This window comes from Dendronephthya gigantea, unplaced genomic scaffold (genome assembly GCF_004324835.1).
Source record: "Dendronephthya gigantea isolate DGI-Jeju-01 unplaced genomic scaffold, DenGig_1.0 000185F, whole genome shotgun sequence".
In the NCBI taxonomy this organism is placed as follows: Eukaryota; Metazoa; Cnidaria; class Anthozoa; order Malacalcyonacea; family Nephtheidae; genus Dendronephthya; species Dendronephthya gigantea.
In genome coordinates, this window is record NW_021163195.1 from 49,194 (window position 1) to 72,296 (window position 23,103).

Consider the following 23,103-nt stretch of genomic DNA (forward strand, 5'->3'; position numbering starts at 1 on the left):
TTCAAACAGCGGGACAGCGAATGTTGTTTGACTGTCTTTAATAATTCAAGGGATTTCTCGCCGTTGGTAAAACATTGATTATAAACAAGCGATTATATCACAAAGTACTTCGTGATGAGTGAAGTGTTATCATTAATTCACAACTATAAAACGATAGTTTAAAAATATCCTGTAATAAACTGTGTTTAAAAGTTGTCATTTGGTATTTTGGTCGCATCTTTCCGCCTTTTCCTCGTTATAAGGAATCGCAGGCAGGAGCGGGTGAAGCAGGGACTCCTGTTGATAAATTTCTGTGCTCGTATTTAAATTACATGAAGTTTTTCTATATTAGTGACCGAAACATAAATTGATAACAGGCTCAGAGGTGGTTTTTGTAAACAAGAAAACTTTCCACACAAATACATATTTCATCTTGATCAAACTGTGATCCTGGGATAAAACTTTAGGAAGTTCCATGTCAGCATGCTTCAAAATTACTTGGAAATAAATAATTCCTAGAAATTAATGGCAGGCATGTTTCTCTGAAATCTTGCATATTATAAAGTGACAGATTAAAAAAGTGATTGATTTTGTCTATTTTAATCTGTTGACAATAACAGCGATCAAATGTCTAGTTTTGTGATATGATATATTATGATTATTATCATGTTTTTAAAATTGCGAAACTTTTTAACAGGAAGTAAAGGGTCTTTGATGTCCATATAAGGTAAACAAGATCACACCATTCGTGACGAGACTGCGCTATTTGTTCAGTCATTTGGAAAGCTCTAAAGATGCAGTTTTACACCACAATGGAAGAAGCTATATTGCCACCGCGTGAATGTAGTTCTCGCGACATTGTTTGGTAAGTGTGTTTACACATTTATTTTAGTCGAGATGTGAGCAATCTTAAATAACAAAATGCACGCATTGACACGATTAACTCTGACGCAATATGCTGGGGCCGGTTGTATCGCTTAAACGGTGGATTAGTCAAAATTAAATAACACTCTTACATCTCTCTTGAATGAGTCAACTTGAATATTATGTACTGAATATGTAGTTGTAAACAGTATCTTTGTATTAAAGTCAAAAACATGTAGTTCGCTTGTTGAATAAAACGATAAACTTGCTTTCTATTTTGAACTTATTAAACCACCGTTTTAAGCTAAACGGGCTTGATACAACCGGCCCTTGATAATTTAATAATTTTGAGTCGCGTTCAACGAGATTTTAGTCAGGTTTCATTTGTTCTAATTCGTCTCGATTCTAAAATCTTAATTCATTGTAATTCGCTGTAGATATTTAGGATTCAGCGTAGCACAAGCCAGGAATTGTGACATGTGAATTAGTAAACACTCAGGGGCCGGGGTTGTATCAAGCCCGTTTAGCTTAAACGGTGGATAAGTTCAAAATAGAAAGCAAGTCTGCCGTTTTATTCAACAAGCGAACAAAACATGTTTTTGACCTTAATATAAAGCTACTGTTTACAACTACATATTCAGTGCATAATATTCAAGTTGACTCATTCAAGAGAGATCTAAGAGTGTTATTTAATTTTGACTTATCCACCGTTTAAGCTAAACGGGCTTGATACAACCGGCGCCAAAAGCAAATAAATTTTACCTACATCATGATATTCTTCTAGATTACTTTACATTCATTTTGGCTGCTTTGGCGTCGATAGATTGCAAATTTTTCAGTGATGCGCAAAGGTTAATTAAGGATTAATGCACTCTGTGAGTTCACACGAGTTCACAAACAAGGAACGAGAAGTTCAATACTGCACGAGGCGAAGCCGAGTATTGAACTTCGAGCTCCTTGTTTGTGAACGAGTGCATGTAAATCCCGATAATACACAAACAAAGAGTGCTTTAATGCTTTTAATATTCATTTTGAGAAAACTCGTAAAGACTTTGTATCATTTTTAAACTCAACTAAACAACACATGCTTACCTTTAAATACTAAAACACCCCAAGCGGTTGCCCGTTTAGTATTTTTCGGTGTGGATTCATCTATAATTACATTAATTTCCTCTTCGTTCTCTTCGCTAAGTTCGGCAAATTTTTTGTTTGTTGCCGCCATTTTGATAGTGCAATAAATCCTATAACGGCACTGTCGTGGCGTTGTTGTGACATAACATTCACTCACATGGTACAAATCGACCAATCAGAACGTAAGTTTACAAAAAATGAATATTAATTATCATTAACCCATAGAATTTTCCCGCGCTTATCACAATTCAATTATCTGCTAACAGATAACTGAATTTTGCGTGATTGCGCGATTATAAGGCGATAAACGATAAGTCGATTGTTCAAAAATAACGTGCAATAAACTGTGAATGAACCATCATGAAACATCAACATGCATTCAAATTAATTACAGGCACATAATTCGTACTGAACACAAATACAAACGCCTCTTTCAAAGTGCAAAATTCTTTCAGTATGGTGTTGAAGTGGTGTGGTGAAAACCAAATTAATCCAACTGTGATAAATCTTGTATAAGGAATGACACTAATCAATGAAACATTTAACATTACGGTACTTTGGGTCTTGAGTTGATAGTTGGACTATACAGTGTCTGTGTGATTACATAGAGCAAGGCATCTCCACTAAGCGAAATAGTTTCTTAAACGCTAAACCAGACTAAAACAAACTCACTAAACTTAAGTCAAATATAAGTAAATATTAAATTACAACAACCCAATAACACTCGAATCAAAGGCACAATATCCGTTGTAGATTCAAGTGCAAACGCGTTTCTCAAAATACAAAAGATTCTCGGAACATGATTCTTGAAATGGTATTGTCAAAACAAAGACGTTTTGATAAATTTTGTGTTCTTGTGAAAGATAATAATTCAGACAATGACACGACCATAATACTAGTAATCACGCGTTGACACTTGGATATCAATGAATGCAAATGAATTGAATGAATACAATGAACTTTGACAGCACGATGACAGAATGACGTAAGTTATGAATGATGTCATGGATACAACAAATATTGCACAAGGTATCAAGGTGTTGTCTTTCACAAAATATCGTTGATCGCGTTAGCAGCAGCTTACCGCAGAATATTTAAGCGAAATTCTGTGATAATTCATCAGCTTTGGTAAGTCTAATTTTGTTATCTTTGTATGGTTTAAGTTGCCTGGTCTGTCAGTGTCAATATCAGCCTTGTTACCAATCACTGTAGGTTTGATAGTTCCACTGGTCGCCACGTTTACATTTTACCAGATTCCCGAGTCACGAGATTAACACTTGTCGTTTTCGAGTAATTTTGTCAAAAAATCTAAGTTTTTTCACAATTATTGTTTGATTTTATCGTAAAATCCTAATTCAAAGTGTTCAGAGCGTTCTCAAACTGCAAAATACGATATCGTGTCAGAGACAGAGGGAATATTGTACAGTGTAAACACAACTATGAACTATTGGGCAGCGAAGCGTTCCTTGAGGATGATATTTTAAATCTTGTGTTACTTATAAAAGATAAGAACTTCATCGATATCAATCGTTGCCCTTTGTTGCAATCGTTTTAAACAAGTCATTCCTGCCGATGTGAAATAGTTCAGATGTAAACTTTTCTTTATTGTTGAATAATAATAATTCCAATCGGTCATTGTTGATTGCACACACGCCATAGCAATATTCAAATACATGAACCACCTTGACATTTTCATGACAATTACGTCCGAATGAAATCCAGGCTAAGGAAGTAATTTATGGCAATAATTTCTTTAACCATTTATTGAAAACATGTTTCAGATTCATGTGAAGATAATGCAGATGGGTGAAGGTTATGAACCTGACCGTTTCGTTGATCGAGTTCTTCATGGTTTTAAATGCTGCATTTGCCAGTGTGTGTTAAATGAGCCACGATTATGCGAGGCAGAAGAACATAGATTTTGTTTAAACTGCATATCTCAACATCTTCCTAATTCCCAGACATGCCCAGTATGTCAGCAACCCCTCACTTTTGAAACTTTAAAATGTCCTGGAAAACACTTCAAGAATATTTTATCAGAGCTGAAAATCAAGTGTGAATACATCAATCGAGGGTGTCCCAAACATGTTGAGCTTGGAAATCTACAAAATCATGTGAATAATTGTGAATACCGTCCAGTAACGTGTGAAGAGTGTCACCTTGAAGTAAATGCAAAAGATGAAGACAACCACAAGAAGAATTTCTGTCAGCTTGGTGGAGCCAATATTCAGGGTTTAAAAGATATCAAACTGCGTCAAAAAGAAATGAAACGTGAATTGAAGACTAGCAAAGAGAGACAGAAACAACTCAATGAGAGACAAAATAAAATGGAACTAACTCTAAACTTAGGTGGCGAAAAGTTACAAGGAATAGAGAATGAACAGAATTTGCTGAGAGATCAACTGATTGAAGTCACCAATAGGTACGAAGAAAGTCATAATTTCTCGAGTTCGTACAAATATGAAATGAGAAATGAGGTGGAAGGAATTAAGAGAAGCCATGATGAGGCATTTAAGGACGCTGCAAAAACTAAGGTAATTATGACATTATTGTATAATAACTTCGGTACATTTATAACATATTTAACGATCAATATACTTCGATCGTGGATTCTGAACAACGGTGCATTTTGAAAGAAGAATCACTGTCTGAAAAGAGCCACTGTCGGCCAGGAGACAAGGCTAAGTGACTTCTCCACTAAGTGGCTATGAGTGGCTAGGCTTAAATTGGTACGCGTGGTGCTGATATTTATACACTAAAAGCAAGTTCCCAAAAACGTAGGCTTCCTGGCATTCACCTTGCCAAACAACATTTCTACTGATTCATGTTAGGTTTCTTATATATTAACTACAATATAGTTATCCTGCTTTCATGTGTAGAGTTGGTTAAAATGTATTTTTTAATCATCTCTGTGTAAAGATTTTGACGCTCATACTTTGATTTAGAGAAACGTCGACAAGCTAAAAGTCCAGATCCGTCAAATGGCAACAAAAAAAGAGATGACGGTATGATACGCCTGAACTGTAAGATAAAGTCGAGAGCGTTATGGGAAGATAACGACTCCCCTTATAGTAATCACGACCTAACTCCTAAGCAAGGATTTGCCAGGATATTTTGAATCCACACTCACGCTCACCTTAGGGGCTGTTTACATGAGCCCGGTTACCCGAGATTCAACGAAGCGTGAGAGGACTTTGAGGTATTGAAATAAGTCTTTATGACACCAAAAAAGCACATGCTATTGTTGTTGCGATTATACGACTGCCAGGATCATGTTATCCGCTCATTTCAATACCTCAAAGTCATCTCACGCTTCGTTGAATCTCGGCCGGTAACCGGGCTCATGTAAACAGCCCCCTAGTGTAAGAGAAAAATCACCATCCCGCTAGGTTCTTATGTATAGAAATCACCTAAAGTGGCACGATAACGTTAGGGCAAAGTTTTCACAATTAGTTTTCGGTCAATGAATATGCAGTATCGTGTTGTTTTTATAGAAAGAATTTGTCGAGGTGAAACAAGCACAATCAGAAATGAACGAGAAACTAGAGGGAATGGAGGTAGGGGACGATTGTAATAATATTTTAAAATTTCTGATCATTGGTCATCATATACGCTGTCACGTGTTGAAAATATTTTGATACAGCGATATTTAGCTCGCATTCCGCGAAAAATTGTTAAATATTAGAAAAGAATTTAAATATATTAGAGGCGAAATCAGGATTCATGATTAAAGTTTCAGACGTTCTCTGGTTTAAAATATTTATTTCTTTACGAGCTTTCGGCTGCCACTTTGCAGCCTTCGACGGATAATTACAATGACCGCAGCCGAAAGCTCGTAAAGAAATAAATATTTGCGATCATTTCATCGTGATGTATGTCAGGTGACGAATACATTTTAATACACCCTTTCGATTATTACTATTCGTAATCATAATCGTAATTGTGATCGTAATCGTAAAGCCTCACTGAAAATTGAAAACCTATAAAGACATCAATAGGATCACGATTTATCAGAGCAAGACTCTATTATTGAGTTGTTTTTGTCAAAATGACAGATGATGAAATCTGTAATTTAAAAGAAAAATGGTCTAAAATAATTTTCTAGGTAAAAAAATACGTTGTCGAAACGTGCCCAACTTTATTGCACAAAAAATTGTCAAGATATTTACCGTTTACGTTCGCTTTTAACAAAAACTAAAATATTCGTGTTGCATGCAAAAAAATAATATTTCACAATAATATTTCACTTATGCACAATAATATTTCACTTTTGGAAATATGGCTTGCATATCCACTGAGCTGCATAATCTATACCATATAATGGATCCATCACACTGCCTATCTTCGTAAACTCTCGTGTTTCCGAAGTGTGCTCGACAGTGCGCCGAAAATGTTCCGATCTCTTGCAGGAGTTCCCTCTGACTTTCTTCTGTGCAAAAAACCTTTAAACTCTGCAAATTCATCGAGAAATTGCGCTATTTGGAACGGTATGTAACTATAATAACTATAAACTTGCTATTCTTATTGCAGTTTTAGTCGCGTCTTGTTACTTTAAAGATGTGTGGTTTGTTGATTCCGGTCTGGTCTAATTAATTTAGGATTTAAATGGACCTACTTTTTTACAGTCTTATAACTCTGCGAATACGCAAGCGAAAAACACAAAAATACCACGAAAATATAGTTTGAGAAAAGCACTATAACCTAACCGCTTCTGTTCAAGATTTAGTCAGAGTTATAACTAACAGCGGGCGATTTTATAGCGATTGAAAAAACCACTACCCGGTGGATAGCGCTATCCAGCTTTCATACAACCGTCCCCTGGCTTTTAGCTGTTGATAAACAAATACGAATTGTTTGAAGAATCCTGATCAAATTCAAATATTTTCACCTCTGCGCTATGATAAAGAAAAGAACAAAGCAATTAATCACGGATTTGTCAAACTGCCTTTTGTTAAACGATGCTTAGAATAATTATTATGCATGGACGACAAACGTGAATCAGGATGTGTGTTGAAATTCAATCATTTTCTTGCCACGATTTTTAATCGACTTATATTTCCTTGTTTATTTTCTCTACGCTGTGAAAATCGTTTCATTCAACAGCCAAATGCTTGTTCTGTCTTCATATTCGAAAGTTATTCTCGTTGATCAAGTAAGTTACGTACAATATCTCGCTAAAGTGAGGTTACTTTTTATACACCCGTATTGTAAAATATAACCAGTAATCATTTGAATGTAATATTTTATATCTCTGAGTGCATTATAAGCTGATGAAGAGACTTTAATATCTTGAGTAAGAAACCTTTTTTATGATCTTAAATAAAGAAATGAGTTTCATAGCTTTTGTAATAAAAGAATTGTTGAAACCGACAGAGAATATCTTCCATATTATCGCAATTCCACAGGAGCGTAATTAATATTCAGAGCTGGGTTAATTTATGCAGAGCATTAATTATACTTGTTTACATAAGTTTTTCGTCCAGATTTTTTAGCCAACGCAATCGAACTTTTAAAGATTGCTTTTCGACCTATGTCGAATAGCTCTACGAAATATCGTACTTTGCGAATTATTGCATTACCTTTCCACCAAAACAATCCATAGATGCTTTGCGGTTCCAGACCTAACCCAGTACCCTGCTCCATTTGAGAGAGGATTTATAACCTTTTTCGCTTACGAAATTCATCATGGTAGTTAATGTTTAAAATTTTTCAAAATCTCAGGTTAAAATGGGGACAATTGAGATCATTGAAGGAGACTTCCAAGGGGGATATGGATAGTTCGGGGTATTTGGTGATATAATTTTCTTGGTGTATTAAGGTAAGGAAAGTTATTCCGAATTTCAGGTTCAGAATACACGAGCTCAATCTAATCCTAAATCCATCCCTAAACCTCTTTATTATCGGAAATTAAAGAGATTAATGGATTGGATTAAGATTAGATTTAAGATTAGATTTAGGAATATACTCGTGTACTTTTGTATTTGTAGACGTGTAATTATTAGTGTGAATATGTGTGTGAATATATTGTTGTGTTGATATGATTGCATATTATGATGGTACATTTCAACACTTCAATATTAATCGATGAACATCAGCAATAATCATGTGCATCGAATAAATTCTTTAGTAAAAGAGTTTCATATGTAAACATGATGAAATAATTTCTCATCAAATGTGGTTTGAAAACTGTTAAACCGGAAAAAATTCTCGACGTTTCGACCTAAAGGTCTTTGTCAGGAGAGTTAGTATGACTTTACTAACACTTCTGACGAATTATGCTCTTGGACACTTGGGTCATAAACACTTCTCCGTAGACATCTCCCCAGCCTCCTTCTCTTTAAAACGTCGCATAAAAGCTGTATTTGAATACGCTCTTGAAATCCTTACGTCTTCTGTGTCTTCATTTGAATTTCAAACACTTTTCAATAAATCAATTGAAATTTTGTAGCACTATACTTGATGTTCGCTAATTTTTAAAGGGTTGATAGGTATTAAATTCGATTGGAAAACTTTCCACTTGAAATTACTTGTTATTGAATACTTTTTATCGTAATTTAAACCTTTGTGTTTAACATGTTGTGTTTTTGTTCATCGACGAAGGCAAATAATCACTTTTTATTATTTCATGCCTTTCTCTGTGAGACTGGTTGTGAAATCAACACAAATAAATTACCCGAACCAAAGCGAGATTCATAGCTTCAGTTTGGGTCTCAGCATGAAATATTTAATCACGATGGACATAATTAATTTAAACATTTGTTAAACATAACCAGGGAGCAGCGTGGCAGCGTCTTCAAATAACTTAGCATCAAATATGGTATAACAACTGCCTAAAATAGACAAAACACTTCTCGACGTTGCCACCTAAGGGCCTTCGTCAGGAGAGTTAGTATTATCACCTTACTAACTCTCTTGACGAAGGCCCTCATGTCGAAACGTCGAGATGTGTTTCGTCTATTTTAGGCAGTTGTTATACCATATTTGATGCTAAGTTGTTTGAAGACTTTTATTTCTTTGTTTATTAACTCTACGCTGTTGTTATACCTTGTTAACAGTTGTGTTATTGTTTGTCGATTAGTCGAGTCCCTCTGGGAGACTAGCTCTGAAATGGACACAAATCAATAATCACTCGTGCCAAAGCGAGATTCGTAGCTTCACTTTGTTACACAGCATGAAACATTTAAGAGGAGATTTTTTAGAAAGTCGCGTATTTTTGCCTAAAATCGCTCAAAACTTAGCAACCAGGCCTTCGCTAAAATATGCTTCGCAGCCATTTTGAATTTACAAGTTTGGTAAAGTTTTCGTGTTGAGTGACAGCTGTTTTACTAACTTTTGGGGAATTTCAAAAGGCGAAAAGCTCCTTCAAATAAAGAAGAACATCAGGTGAGTGTTCGTTCAATTTTTTTAGTATTTTGAATCATATAATTTTCCATGCGTACATTTTTATTCGTGCGAAGGAGTGACACACAGTCACACACTATAAAAGTATAAACATATTGAAATATACTGATTAAGTTTGATTTTATTGATTTAGAATTAACCTTGTGATAGAATAAAATTCTCAAATGTAAACGTATTTATTCCTAGGTCTCCAACACATATTGGAAAATATGAACAATAGTTTCAGATACCAGTAAACAGTAAACTACAAAACTCGCATAGTGGATGGTTTATGGTTATGTCACTTGTGTGTAATAGCTTGAAGATACAATAATAAAAAAAGACCCTAAATAATCTATTTCAAGAAACAACACAAGAAAGAAAGAAAGTCAAACTATTTTGATTTATTTCAAAAACAACTGCCCTCTCTATTTTAACAATGAATTTCTTGTGTGGTGGGTACATAATATGGGACATGTAGGACAATTGGTGGGACAATCATGAGACAATTTATTCCAAAATTATGCAGCTGTTCATATAGTGTGATATATGTGTACATATAGCTGTACATTATAATGTGACTTTGTTGTTAAAATATTATATAAATAATTTCAATAGTAGTGTACCACACTCAGTCTACACTTATACTGTAATAATTAGGAGGAAGTCAAATACTTACAAGTGCTTTCAAATTATGATATTCATCTTTGTGAATACAGAGAAAATTTGATTGGAAACATTTGCATTGTTTTTTTTTATGGTTAAACACAAGGAAATGTGATGTAATACATAATCCTCGCACATTTCTTTCAAGTGAAAAAACCTAACAAAGCCACCTTAACTACATTGGCAACTACCAAAGTTATTGTGCCACTAGTTATTGTTTTCACAGCAACCCTTATAAATATAATTGCCTAGGTATTTCCATTGTATCAATAATATTGTTAATACAGGTGCCACTTCATTTGGTATACTAATGCCTAAAGTAAATATACAACATATGGTTGATTTTAAAAATGTCAAAAAACGACCACGGACCTACCACCCAAATTTGAACAAAATTGTATTTTTTGCACACTACAATAACTGGGGCTTATCATAAAATATAAATTAGTTTGATCGGAAACAATTCTGCACTTAATTTTAATGGCTAAACTTAAGGTTCGCATAAAGTCCCTTTTTGACAAAAAGGACCTAAATAAAAACCTATGGATTTTTTAGATGAAAATTGTTTATTCAGTAAATTAATTGCTATGGATTTTGTAATATGAACTAAGGAAGGTGTCTATATGGCTCAAAGTATCTCTATTCAAATTCTACTAAAGAAGCAGATAGCTATTCTGAGATGTCAGGTAAATATGTGCTGTGATAATTGGAAAATTACTTGATTTTGAAAATGTCAAAAAACGACCATGGACCTACCACCCAAATTTAAATCAAACTATACTTTTTGTAAACTACAATACCCAGGGTGTATTGCAAAATATGAATTAGTTTGATCGGAAACAGTTTTGGTGTAATTTACCAGTGTTGAACATAGGTTTTAGCAATAGACTAATGTTTTAAGTTCATGTCAAATCAAGCAAAACCTCAGCAATTAGTTTAGGTACATCTAATGTTTGGATTTTAAAACTAATGCATGCTTTTACATAACATACATCTATTGCAAAAGAAAATCACGTACAATACAGTATTTCCGTCTAATATTTAAGATATACGGTCAAAAGTGCTGATTGTAATACATTTTCCCAATGGCAATTCCAATATTGAATTGTTTGTAAAATAAGATGGTATATTAATAAGATTAGGCACTAAAAGTTCCACGAAACTGCAATTTTTGAACACTGATATGTCAAAGGATTACATTATATTTTATTCATTGTGATCACAGGCAGTTACCTAGCTAAAAAAACAGTAAAATGATCATCATACAATCCTAACTTCTATGAACTGCAATCATAGCGAACTCTTGTATAACATTCCACCGTCCTTAATTATTTGGCAAACAGTGAATCCATTTTGTCTAGGAGTTTCATATCTTTAGATGATCACATGCTTTTCATTTTCTGTTAAATTGCATAACTTTCCGAGAGTTATGGTTGTGAAAACGGCACTGAAACACTCATACTATTTGAAATCCGGCCGCCATGTTTACATGGAATTGCTTCTATCAACTTCCAGCAATCTGATTGGTTTTGAGCGCTCAATACGCGAGTTTGTAAAAAATCTCCTCTTAATCTATTGACGTGTATTTAATGTATTTACACTAGTGTGTATATTAGTATGTATATTACTATATATTAATACATATTACTAGATCAGATTTATTGACAAAGTTAATGTTATTTCATTGCACATGTATGGGTAATATATTACTTAAAGTTAAAATGCCATTTTTATACAGTTGTACAACTTTAAGACAAACAAGTTATACTGTAGTGGCTTTAGTTTAACGGATTTTCTGCCCCTGTATACATTGCAAATCACACGACATCAGTGAAAATTGTTTTACGGTATCTCAGTCTGTCCCCAGAAATTTTTCATTTGACAACTGGGGCTGGTTTTATCAAGCCCGTTTAGCTTAAACGGTGGATAAGTCAAAATTAAATAACACTCTTACAACTCTCTTGAATGAGTCAACTTAAATATTATGCACTGAATATGTAGTTGTAAACAGTGTCGTTGTATTAAGGTTAAAAACATTTAGTTTGCTTGTTGAATACAACGATAGACTTGCTTTCTATTTTGAACTTATCCGCCGTTTAAACTAAACGGGCTTGATACAACCGGCCCCTGGCACCACGCACATAATGTTATTTGTGTTAAAAATTAAAATGAATCAAATCGCTTTGACGAATGACGATTGACGAAATCGATTATCGAACACTTCCGGTCATTCAAATTTTCCTTAAACAAGTGAATTCTATTTCAAGAAATTTTTGGAACCATTACTCAGTATTTTTTGGAATTTTAAACTAGTATAGCAGTGCCTCGTAAACATGGGCTTTACCAAGTTCCTTTGAACTTCAAGCATGGCTTTAATCATTGTGGATTTTAAATTTTTAATCATTAAAATGAGAATTGAGAATACTGTAAGATAGGAAATTTCGGATGAATCCTGAGGAACTGCGCTGCTCCTGCTAAGGAATATTGAGATTTGGGTGCAGTTAACGTTGTCGTTACGTTACTGGTCATACTAAACGTTAACAGGCAGCTATTCTCATTTCTCAAGCGAGCTTTGCCACAAATTTTTCGAGGTTTCCACAAAGTACTAGCAGTTTTGGCGCGATAAAGCATCAGGTAAGGTTGCTTATACATTTGCTTTAGTTTGTACGCGATGCCGCCGAGTCTTTGAGTTTGACAAGCGTTCGCAAAGCTTTCGGACAAGAACATCTATAGATACGTCAAATATTGTGTGATATATAAATTTTCAAAGAGCTTCTTCGATTGCGGTCAACACAAGTAGCACGCTCCAAAATTAGGGAGATTTAGCATGAGGATGTGAACGTCAAAGACGACTTGAAAATAGCGAGTAAATGGCGTGGCATGTCCATATTTGAGCGCATCACGATATTTATTCGCCATTTTAGCACGCGATGCCGCCGAGTATATATATATATATATATATATATATATATATATATATATATATATATATATATATATATATATATATATATATATATATATTCCATATGTGGAATATAATACTCTCTTCCGGTAGGAGCCATATCTGCCTTTTCCACAATTCCTTCTCTGAACTGATCAACGTCTTCTTTTAAAGACCTTGGGTTAAAGTTTTCATGTATATGCTCGTTAGTGATAGAATTCATGCACTTTTGAAAGATGAGAACCCACAACAACTGGTAGAGCTATGACATTTTCGATATACTTATTTACGATTTCACTAACCTTCCCGTATTCAGTCAGCCTTTAAGATATTGTTGCCTCTGTCGTAGCCTTTTCTCTTAGATTTGTAAACCGTCGATTTTTCTACGCAGCTTCGATTCTAAGAGCTCCTTCAAGTATGCAAACTTTGTCACCGCTGCCATGTTCGAAGAGCCGATTTCTGCTTAAAATTTGTTTCAAAACGATAGACTGTTCTGAAACTCGCCATCGTTCAAATAATTTCGCAACCGTGTTTTTTGGTGACGCCTCGGTCAATATTTTCTTCAATTAAACAGCCTCGCGCTTCTACGTCTTCAAGTGATTCGCTTTTCCCAAATTTGCTCTGTTTACTTTCACGTTTAGACTCCCCGATCCACGTTACTACCTTACTCAGAATCTATTTATGCCTTTCGATTTTCTCTGAATCACCCTTGTTAAGAACCCCGTTTCGTTTTGCGGTTTAAAGACTTAAAGAGTTCAATCGTTCCTTCCAGTTTTGAATTCAAGTTTTTTTAATTCGTTTTTACTCGATCTCGTTCGGACGTGCCACTATATCGCGATCCTTCTTCGGCGTAAACCTAGACACTAAAAATGGGTATCTATTTATGTTGTAATGCATCGAGTTCTCAAACTCAGGCAATCAGCGTAGACTACGAGTTGCATCATATTTCAATGAGTTTTTAATGGTTTTTAATTCTTTTTTACCCATCACTTGTGAATTTATGTTTGTCGAGCTTTGAAATAATCAGCATGTATGATAAAAGAGCCGGGTTTAACTTTCAATGTAATCATGTTCATGTTTCAGATTCAATTTGAACATTACTGCTAATGGCCTATGGTTATGATCCAAACCGCTTTCTTGATCCAGTCAACGAAGATTATCTATGCAATATTTGCCACGGTGTTTTTAACAATCCACGATTATGCGAGGCAGAAGAGCACTACTTTTGTCTGAGTTGTATTGAAGGATATCTTGTCCATTCTCAATCCTGCCCGAAATGTCAACAACATCTCACTCAAAAAACTTTGAAACATCCCCATTTTTTTTTGCCGAAGATTTTGTCGCAGCTGAGAATCAAGTGTGATTACAACAGTCGAGGGTGTCCCATATTTACTCAGCTTAAAATGTTGGACGATCACGTCAGTGTTTGTGAATATCGTCCAGTTACGTGTGGAAATTGTGGCCAGGAGGTGAACAAAAGAGATGAAAACTACCATAAAAGTTTCTGCCTGTTTGATCGCTCCAATATTCAGGACTTGAAGGACATCAAAATGAATCAAAAGGAAATAAAGGATATGTTGACAACTATGATGATGATTATGTCTGAAAGACAAGAAAAATTTCCCGTAACCCTAGACATGCGTGGGAAAGCACCACAAGTGGTGGAGAATTCGCAAGGGGAAGATCTGATGGTAGTCACCAATGGGTACAAGGAAGGTCATACTTCCACGAATACATGCGAACATAAAATGAAAAATGGTGAGACAAAAATTAATGAATGTCAAGATGATGATGTACGTATGGAAGTTATGAAAATGAAGGTAATTGTTTCATAATTTTTTCTGCCATCATTAAAATGTCCTGACGGTTTCAAATACCCTAAAAGTGAGGAGGGCCACATATCTTCGAAAAATAAGGTAGTAATTCGAAGGTAATCATGTGATGTGCATAATAGACCAACTTTTGTTTTAGGCAAGAAAAGGAAATTTCCGAAAAGTGCATACTAAATTTAGTAAAATTACAAAGTTTGGCTGCAAAATATTGTAAAGTACGGAAAATATAGCCATGCAAAGTTGGCACATTTTTGTATATACGGCCGGAAGTGTGTAACTAAATTAGTTTAAACGCTTCCGGCCCTATAAAAAGTATATACAAAATTGCCAACTTCGCATGGCTATATTTTCCATACTACTCGACATTTTCCAGCCAAACTTGGCAATTATACTAACTTTAGCATGCTCTTTTTAGCTGTGGTGATTTATTTCCTCCTTGTTATCTAGATCGTAAGTTGGTCTATTATGGAAAAGGTCTATTGGTAATTAGTACGACTGCTGCGATAATTGAGGGGGGATTATTGATACTGAATATGTGAATAAACACCTCTTCACCCTCACCCTCCCCCCCCCCATGATTATCGTTCTAGACGTTTTGTACATTTAGAATATTTTGTGGTATTTTCGTTTACTTTTCCGGTCATTTTTGAAACCATGTTTCTAGTCAAATAGGAAACAGCTTTTACTAATGGTTTTAACCGATTTCATGATTTAATAGTCACCACATGTTTAAGCAGGCGCATAAAATCTTGCATGTACTTAACAACAAGTTTTATTTTATGTCATTTACCGGCTGCCGTTAAATAACAAGTTTCGTTTCCAGTTTTTTTTGTGGGATCAAACACGATAGTCGCACATGTGTTATTTTAGCTTTTCAAAACGAAAGATTCGCCAGCAACACTGCATATTATATAATAAACGTGAATAAAATGAAGAAAACAAGCGCTTTTCCTAATATTCTCGTCAAAACCTTTCGACAAACCTTGAGACAAACAAAGTGAATAAAATGGAGGTAGTGGTAATATTTTAAAATTATTGGCCATTTATCCTCACAATTATTGCCCTGCATGCATTCATGCAGAGCTTGTTTTTTTCCACAGACCAAATGTTGCTACCACAAAGTTCAAATACCATTGTTAGACTCAGTCTTAACCAGACGTGTACTTTGAACTTGTAGAATTTTAATCATATAGTGGTTCAACTGAACGAATATTTACAGAGATTAGTACGGTACGAATACGACCAATACGAATACGAACAAGTAAACCATACGAATGCATACATGAAACTTACAGATTAATTTGTCTGTCCGGTAGAAAATCGTTCGCTTCTTGAATTGTGGAGACTCTTAGTGGAACTTTGTATCGTATGATCAAACTGATAGTGAACGACTATTTATACCCCGAATTAACATAACATTATATATCATAACATAACATTAAACTAAGTTATGACAGTTCCGGTTTGAAATCTACAACCATTATGGTCGGATATAACACCATAGCATACCATAACACCATTATGGTAGTGTAATGACTAAAAATTAAAATTTTACATTTTAGGAGAACATTTTAACGAGTAAACAAGATTGCGAGGGGTTTAAAGGAGTGCTAAATGATCTATTAGCAAGGAATGCAACAGGTATTATCATATTTTCTGGTGGGTATGGTTGTAAAAGCGAAACTACTTCTTCAAATACTGTTGAACTGTATTGTATTGTTGAGAGGAGCTCTAGAATTGTGCAACAATTGGAGCAACCTTTGGTATCGTCGGCATTGTGTGTTCACGACAATCGCATCCTTGCTATTGGTGGTGTCGATGATGAAGGTGACAGTGACAAGATCAAGGTTTTGAAGATGAGCCGACATGTTTTGCAATGCGCAATATTTGGAAAACTGCCTGTTAAATTATTTGGCCACGATGTCGTTGTCCATGAAGGAAATTTATATGTAATAGGCGGGTGTAATTGGCACGAAAGGAGAACATTGGACGAAATCTATCAGATTGCTCTTACCCCACCTTTTACTGTCGAGCTGCTGACGAGAATGCCCGAGCAAAGAAGACATCACAGAGCAGAACTTGTTAATGGAAAGCTGTTTATCTTGGGCGGAGCATCTACCGGACGTAGTAAAGATGCCACTGACAGCGTTGTCGTTTACGATTTTGGTGAGAATGAGTTCAAGCCTTGTCCGTCGTTACCTCAGCCGGTTTCTCGTATGTCCTCGGTTACTTCGGGTGAGAATATTATCGTTATCGGGGGCATGGATATGAGAGGCCGTGCAGTCAATGACGTCATCACATATCACACGGTGACCGGGCGATCTGAGATGTTACCATCCATGCAGCACAAAAGGTACGGCAGCTCTGTCGTAATCATCGATGACGTCATTTTCGTGTTTGGCGGACGGAATATGAGGAGGGATATCTCAACTCAGTGGAAACCTTCACCATTGGTGGAAATGGCTGGGAAGAACTGCCAGGAATGATAGAAGAAAGATGTTGGGCAGCTGCTGTTGTTAAACCTTACAACTATACATTTCTCTAAGTCATAGGCGTATGAGGCGGAAGAAAATTATCGGAACAACGGAACAACAAAAAACGATTATTAACTCTTTTTATAAATTTCTACTGTATTCGCGTTCCTGATTGGTCAAAACCCTCCAAATAAATCTCAATATTCGGTTGAATTTCACATTTTCACCGGTTGTGACGTCATAGCGAGGGATATTGATTTTTTTGGATCGAACTTCGATTTTTCATGCATTTGTTGAAGAACGATTTTTTTTGCATCTTTGCACGTAAAACTATTTAAAACGATGATGTTGTGACGCAATTTTTCGCTCTTTTTATTTAACTTCGAAATTTCGAGAACGGAACAATGTTGCGAAGTACATTTGCGAAGCATTTGTTGTTTTAACTAGGCCATAGGCAACCCAGTCAATGCGGCAACTCTCTCGAAAAATATAATACATAAATTAACACCATCGCTTGAAACACAAAAATTACGCTAGTTTCTTAAAAAAAAATTAGATACAAAACACCTTGGATATATTTACTACATTAATCTGTCATTTTTAGACTTAAAACTTAAAAATGCTTAAATTTTGCAAATCAAAAGTGTATTTTTATCGAAATTTTGTTAAATATAGGCGGGATGCAATTTACTCGACAAACGTCATCGTCGGCAAATCTCTGATTCGCTGTTGAAAGTTCGGAAAATCACGAAGACAATTTTTCTTCATTGAGTTGGCCTTCATGATTTTTCCGAACTTTCAACAGCCAATCAGAAATTTGCCGACGATTTTTCCGATGATGACGTTTGTCGTGTAAATTGCATCCCGCCTCTGTTTAAAACAAAATTTCGATAAAAATACACTTTTTATTTGCAAAATTTAAGCATTTTTAAGTTGTTTTCAAGTCTAAATATGACAGATAAATGTAGTGAATATATCCAAGGTTTTTATATCTCGTTTTTTTTCAAGAAACTAGCGTAATTTTTGTGTTTCAAGCGATGGCATTAATGTATGTATTATATTTTTTGTCAGAGAGTTACCAACCTTAGGATAATTATATACATAAGATGGTATGCGGTACCCGCATTGACCGGGCTGCCTATGATTAGGCGTGTTATTATTACGCGATTAATTATATTCTTTGCGATTCTTTATATTTCTTCATTGGCTGAAAGCAGGTGCGATCTGAGCTTTTCATTTCTACAGCCAATAATGATTGTAATCTTGTTTAGCCTGCACGGTGGTAACACTGTTATACGTGGTATTAATGAGCCATTAATGTATTCAGTTAATTTGTATTAAAATATAACAATATCAATCAACCTTAATTTTTGTCTAAATATTATCGACGTAATAGTTTTTTATGTTTGATTATTCTCAAGTCACGGCGATCGATATTAATTTTGGGGTACTCTGATGGAGAGCTGCTTTTAAAAAACTTGTATGCAGTGATATACTGTACAATTAACACACCGCATTTTATTTAGTTCGAGTTCGGGGGGGGGGGCGCGAGAAAATTTCGGCTAAGCGATATAATTTCACAAACTCAAAACCAAATGAATGAAACTAAATCAAACGCGCTAAACTTCAGTCAAATATCAGGAAAAATTAAATTACCTTGACCAACTATAATCTTTGATTCAAAGGAACAACATTTGCAATCAAAGGAACAATAAATATGCAAACGAGTCTCTCAAAATGTAAATGAATCTTCGCGGCATGGTGCTGGAAATGGTATTGTTAAAACCGAAACCAAGTCTGGTAAATCTTGCATAAGAGATGATAAATAAATCAATGAACCATTAAATATTACTTCAAATCTTACATCAAATGTGGTTTAACAACTGCCTGAAATAACAAAAATGCTTTTAAAAGCACGCACGTTACTCCGACGAATGCCCATATAGGTTAAACATCGAGAAGTGTTTTTTTTTCTATTTTAGACAGTTGTTATACCACATTTGACACGACGTTGTTAGAAGACGCTGCCACGTTGCTCATTGATAAAACTTGGAATATGTTAACACCTAGAACATCAAGAAAATGCAAATGTCTGAGAAAAATACAATTTTCGCAGCATGATAGTAAAAATGTTATTGTTATTAATGTTTTTAGCCCTTTATAACGATTTCAAAAACAAACGTTGATATAAAGGGATTTATTTAAGGTGGCTGGATACAGTTTTCAAAAATTCCATCGTTCATCACTTTGACACGTTCAAACAACGCATTTTTGTGATTTATTCTAGAGATATTGGGGGTTTTATATATTTTGATGTTTCTACTTTTGAATCGTATTAGTTTTAGTAACAAATCATCCGTTGCTATGGCAACATACGTGTACAAAATTCACTCCAAAATGGCAAATTGCCTGGGATAGTTGGAAAACAAGCACGGTGACCCCAATTTTTTTTCGTCCAATATTTTACTTGGAAGGAAAACTAACAATTAGCAAAATATAAAAAATTCTATAATAGCAAAAAAAAATTATTGAAAAAAATGTCATTTTTACATTTTTCAAAAATTTGGTATTATAGAATTTTTTTATATTTTGCCAATTGTTAGTTTTTCTTCCAAGTAAAATAATGGACGAAAAAAAATTGGGGTCAACCGTGCTTGTTTTCCAACTATCCGAGGCAATTGGTCATTTTGGAGTGAATTTTGTACGCGTATGTCGCCATAGCAACGGACGATCTGTTACTAAAACTAATACGATTCAAAAGTAGAGACATCAAAATATATAAAAACCCGAATATCTCTGGAATAAATCACAAAAATGCGTTGTTTGAACATGTCAAAGTGATGAACAATTGAATTCTTGAAAACTGTACTGAGCCACCTTAACACAATAAACATTACAACATTAACTGCTTTTCAGGCGCAAAATCTTATTGACGGCGTTTGGTCCAACTTCAATCTTTGAAAGTGTAAACCACGTATATATACTCGGGTATGTTAAATTTCATTCTCTTTGTGACGTTTAAGCCGCATGATCATTCGCTTTCAGTCTGTGGAAGCGAAACCTTCAAAAACTGCTGAAGATTATAAACATTAAAATCGCGACTTCTGGAAACTTCTTGACCCTTTCTAAACTGAATTTTATAATTAACCCTTGTCTATGATTTCAATGAAGTAATTTAGAGTTTGCTGTTAGCGATTTTGCAAAAGATCAGTCAGAAAGTCTCTAAATTCAGCCTCGTTATCAATCACTATGGGCTTAATAGCGAACTCGATTACTGAATGGTCGGAGGTGACGAACTCGGTAGTTTATTGACCTAATCAGTGTTTATAATTAGCCAGACAAATCAGTCTACCTAACCATTCACAAAACTGAGAGAAATATATGAATCGGTATCGCTGCTTGTATCTCACTGTTTTCGACGGTCGCGTGTTGACACGTCATACACAATATGAACACGAAGCAGTGAACACTAACACAACACGAATCGTTTGCACTAGTGAACACATAATCAAAAAACGCTATGTAAGTATAGGGTTATCAAAAAATGATACTATATATATTAAAATACGAATACTTCGCAGAAAGAGTGTACAAAATTCTTTCACCATGAACATAATCTTTATTACGTCATTCAACCTTTTTTACACCACTGCCAAGAAAACTTCTTATATCCCGAATCTCATTCCCTGAGCCCGCGATTCGGGCTAGAGGAACGAGATTGCTTGCTACTGCGTCTACTGCATCGATCCTGTGTCCACTTGACCCGCTTCTTGCGTCCAGGTAAAAACTACGTCCGTTCCGTGAAATCTTCAAAACGTGTTGTTGCACAAGAAGTCGTGTAAAAAAATGATTAGTTCAACTTTTAATGAAATTATGTTTCAGGTGTAATGGACATGTTGGAATTGCTCGAAACGGGCCCCGGTTACGATCCATCACGGTTCATTGGTGAAGTAAAAGACGATTTGTTATGCTGTGTTTGCCATGGCGTTCTAAACAATCCACGTTTATGCGAAAATGGAAGTCACTCATTTTGTTCTTATTGTATATCAAATTGGCTTGAAATCAATGCAACATGCCCAGAGTGTCGGGATCCCCTTACTCTAGCGACTTTGAAATATCCCCAAAGGTTTATGAAGAACTATTTGTCAGCACTGATAATCAAGTGTGACTACGTCGATCGTGGGTGTTCTGAACAAGTTAAACTTGAAAATTTACATAAACACAAGAATGGCTGCGAATACGGGCCTGAGCAGTGTGAGTTTTGTAAATCGCAATTTAATAGAAGAGACATGGCCGAACACCAGAATTTTTGTATGGAGATGACGGAAATTAAAAGAAGACATGATAATTTATATCATAAAGTAAAGAAGATGAAGGTAATTGAGTATAGAATGAAGGCTGGTAAACATAGTCGACTATTAAGTCTAGTCTAAACAATAATATATCATGTTTCCAGTGACTGTATTTCTTTGGACCTCAAAGTCACATGCCCAATATATAGAAAGTCTTGATTTCAAATGTGGCAAAAAACTGCCTGAGCACTTCTCGTGCTTTTTTCTAATTTAGGTGGTTGTTTTCATGTTTTGTTCCTTTATTACCACGCTTTTTAGTCATATCGTAACTTAGCCCAGAGCAGATAGATTTAAATTTCTCTTCCTGCAATTAAATTTGGCCCGTTTTCACTGCGCTCAATTTATTGGCTGTAGCCGTGCCCAATTTTATAAAAGCCGGCGCACACCAGAGCTATGTGCTTCAGTAGCAAAAAATGGCCATTGGCGTAAGTCAGTTGCTGTCGTGTGCGGTTTTTACGCTACGTGTAAGTACGTGTATATTAAATACCGGCAATGTTTCAATATTTTTTATGTATCATTTAGAAACAATTTAATGATATGAAACAAACCCAATCTGAGATGAAAGTCAAAATAAATGAAATGGACGAAAAAATAAATGAAATGGACGACAATGAATATAATATGGAGGTAATAAAATATCATGATAATTCTGCATAATTGCTGGGTCATTATCTTTAAATCTTTAATAGCTGCTAAGATGTAGAAAATCTAAACACCTTGAAAGTACAAAATTTTTGACATCGTGGTATACAAATGACCTCGTTTACACTACACTCGATTTATTGGCACAGCTAAAACTAATACCAGTATCATTTTAATTAGTCCCCTGTACCTGGCCTTTGTATTCATAACCAGTGAAGTGTTGACATTAGTAAATTCTTTTGATCGCAGGTAATTCAAAATTCGCACTCGTCGGGGGATGAAGAGCAAGAAGGCTAAAAGAAATCATTGTTAAAATGCTCAACTATATGATTCCTACTATTCTAAACAACCTATTAACGCTTGAGATGAGCTGATCAGGTACCATGCACGATAAAATACTGCAATTTAAGGAAGATATCATCTTCTGGGGAGGTCATATAACATAAGTAGATATAGATATATAATATTTTGTTCATATAGTCAACATTTTGCATCTTTGCACGTAAAACTATTTAAAACGATAATGTTGTGACGCAATTAGTATATTTGTTCGGGTCTCGGTGTTTTTCGCTCTTTTTATTTAACTTCGAAATTTCGAAAACGGAAAAATGTTGCGAAGTATTTGTTGTTTGAACTAGGCCATAGGCAGCCCAGTCAATGCGGCAACTCTCTCACAAAAAATATAATACATAAATTAACACCATCGCTTGAAACAAAAAATTACGCTAGTTTCTTAAAAAAAATTAGATACAAAACACCTTGGATATATTTACTACATTTATCTGTCATTTTTAGACTTAAAACTTAAAAATGCTTAAATTTTGCAAATAAAAAGTGTA

General features: G+C 35.0%; 3 protein-coding genes across 4 annotated transcripts; all 3 read left to right on the top strand.

Moving 5' to 3' along the window:
* Positions 1–786: 786 nt before the first annotated feature.
* On the top strand, positions 787–7,792 carry LOC114538454 (E3 ubiquitin-protein ligase NRDP1-like). 2 transcript variants are annotated; one of them, XM_028559631.1, is made up of 7 exons: positions 787–844; positions 2,943–3,102; positions 3,756–4,508; positions 4,920–4,979; positions 5,469–5,531; positions 6,384–7,126; positions 7,696–7,792. In XM_028559631.1, exons 3-6 carry the CDS (start codon positions 3,771–3,773, stop codon positions 6,420–6,422), a joined length of 900 nt encoding a protein of 299 aa, XP_028415432.1. In that variant the 5' UTR covers positions 787–844; positions 2,943–3,102; positions 3,756–3,770; the 3' UTR covers positions 6,423–7,126; positions 7,696–7,792. The 2 variants fall into 2 exon arrangements, with proteins under 2 accessions (XP_028415432.1, XP_028415433.1); XM_028559632.1 differs by lacking the exon at positions 787–844 and having other exon boundaries at positions 2,906–3,102.
* A 6,210-nt stretch (positions 7,793–14,002) lies between these two features.
* LOC114538461 lies at positions 14,003–17,282 on the top strand. Its single transcript, XM_028559641.1, has 2 exons — positions 14,003–14,784; positions 16,359–17,282. Exons 1-2 carry the CDS (start codon positions 14,071–14,073, stop codon positions 17,280–17,282), a joined length of 1,638 nt encoding a protein of 545 aa, XP_028415442.1. The 5' UTR covers positions 14,003–14,070.
* Positions 17,283–21,157: 3,875 nt separating this feature from the next.
* On the top strand, positions 21,158–22,561 carry LOC114538463 (E3 ubiquitin-protein ligase NRDP1-like). Its single transcript, XM_028559642.1, has 3 exons — positions 21,158–21,646; positions 22,145–22,249; positions 22,514–22,561. Exons 1-3 carry the CDS (start codon positions 21,158–21,160, stop codon positions 22,559–22,561), a joined length of 642 nt encoding a protein of 213 aa, XP_028415443.1.
* Positions 22,562–23,103: the final 542 nt, after the last annotated feature.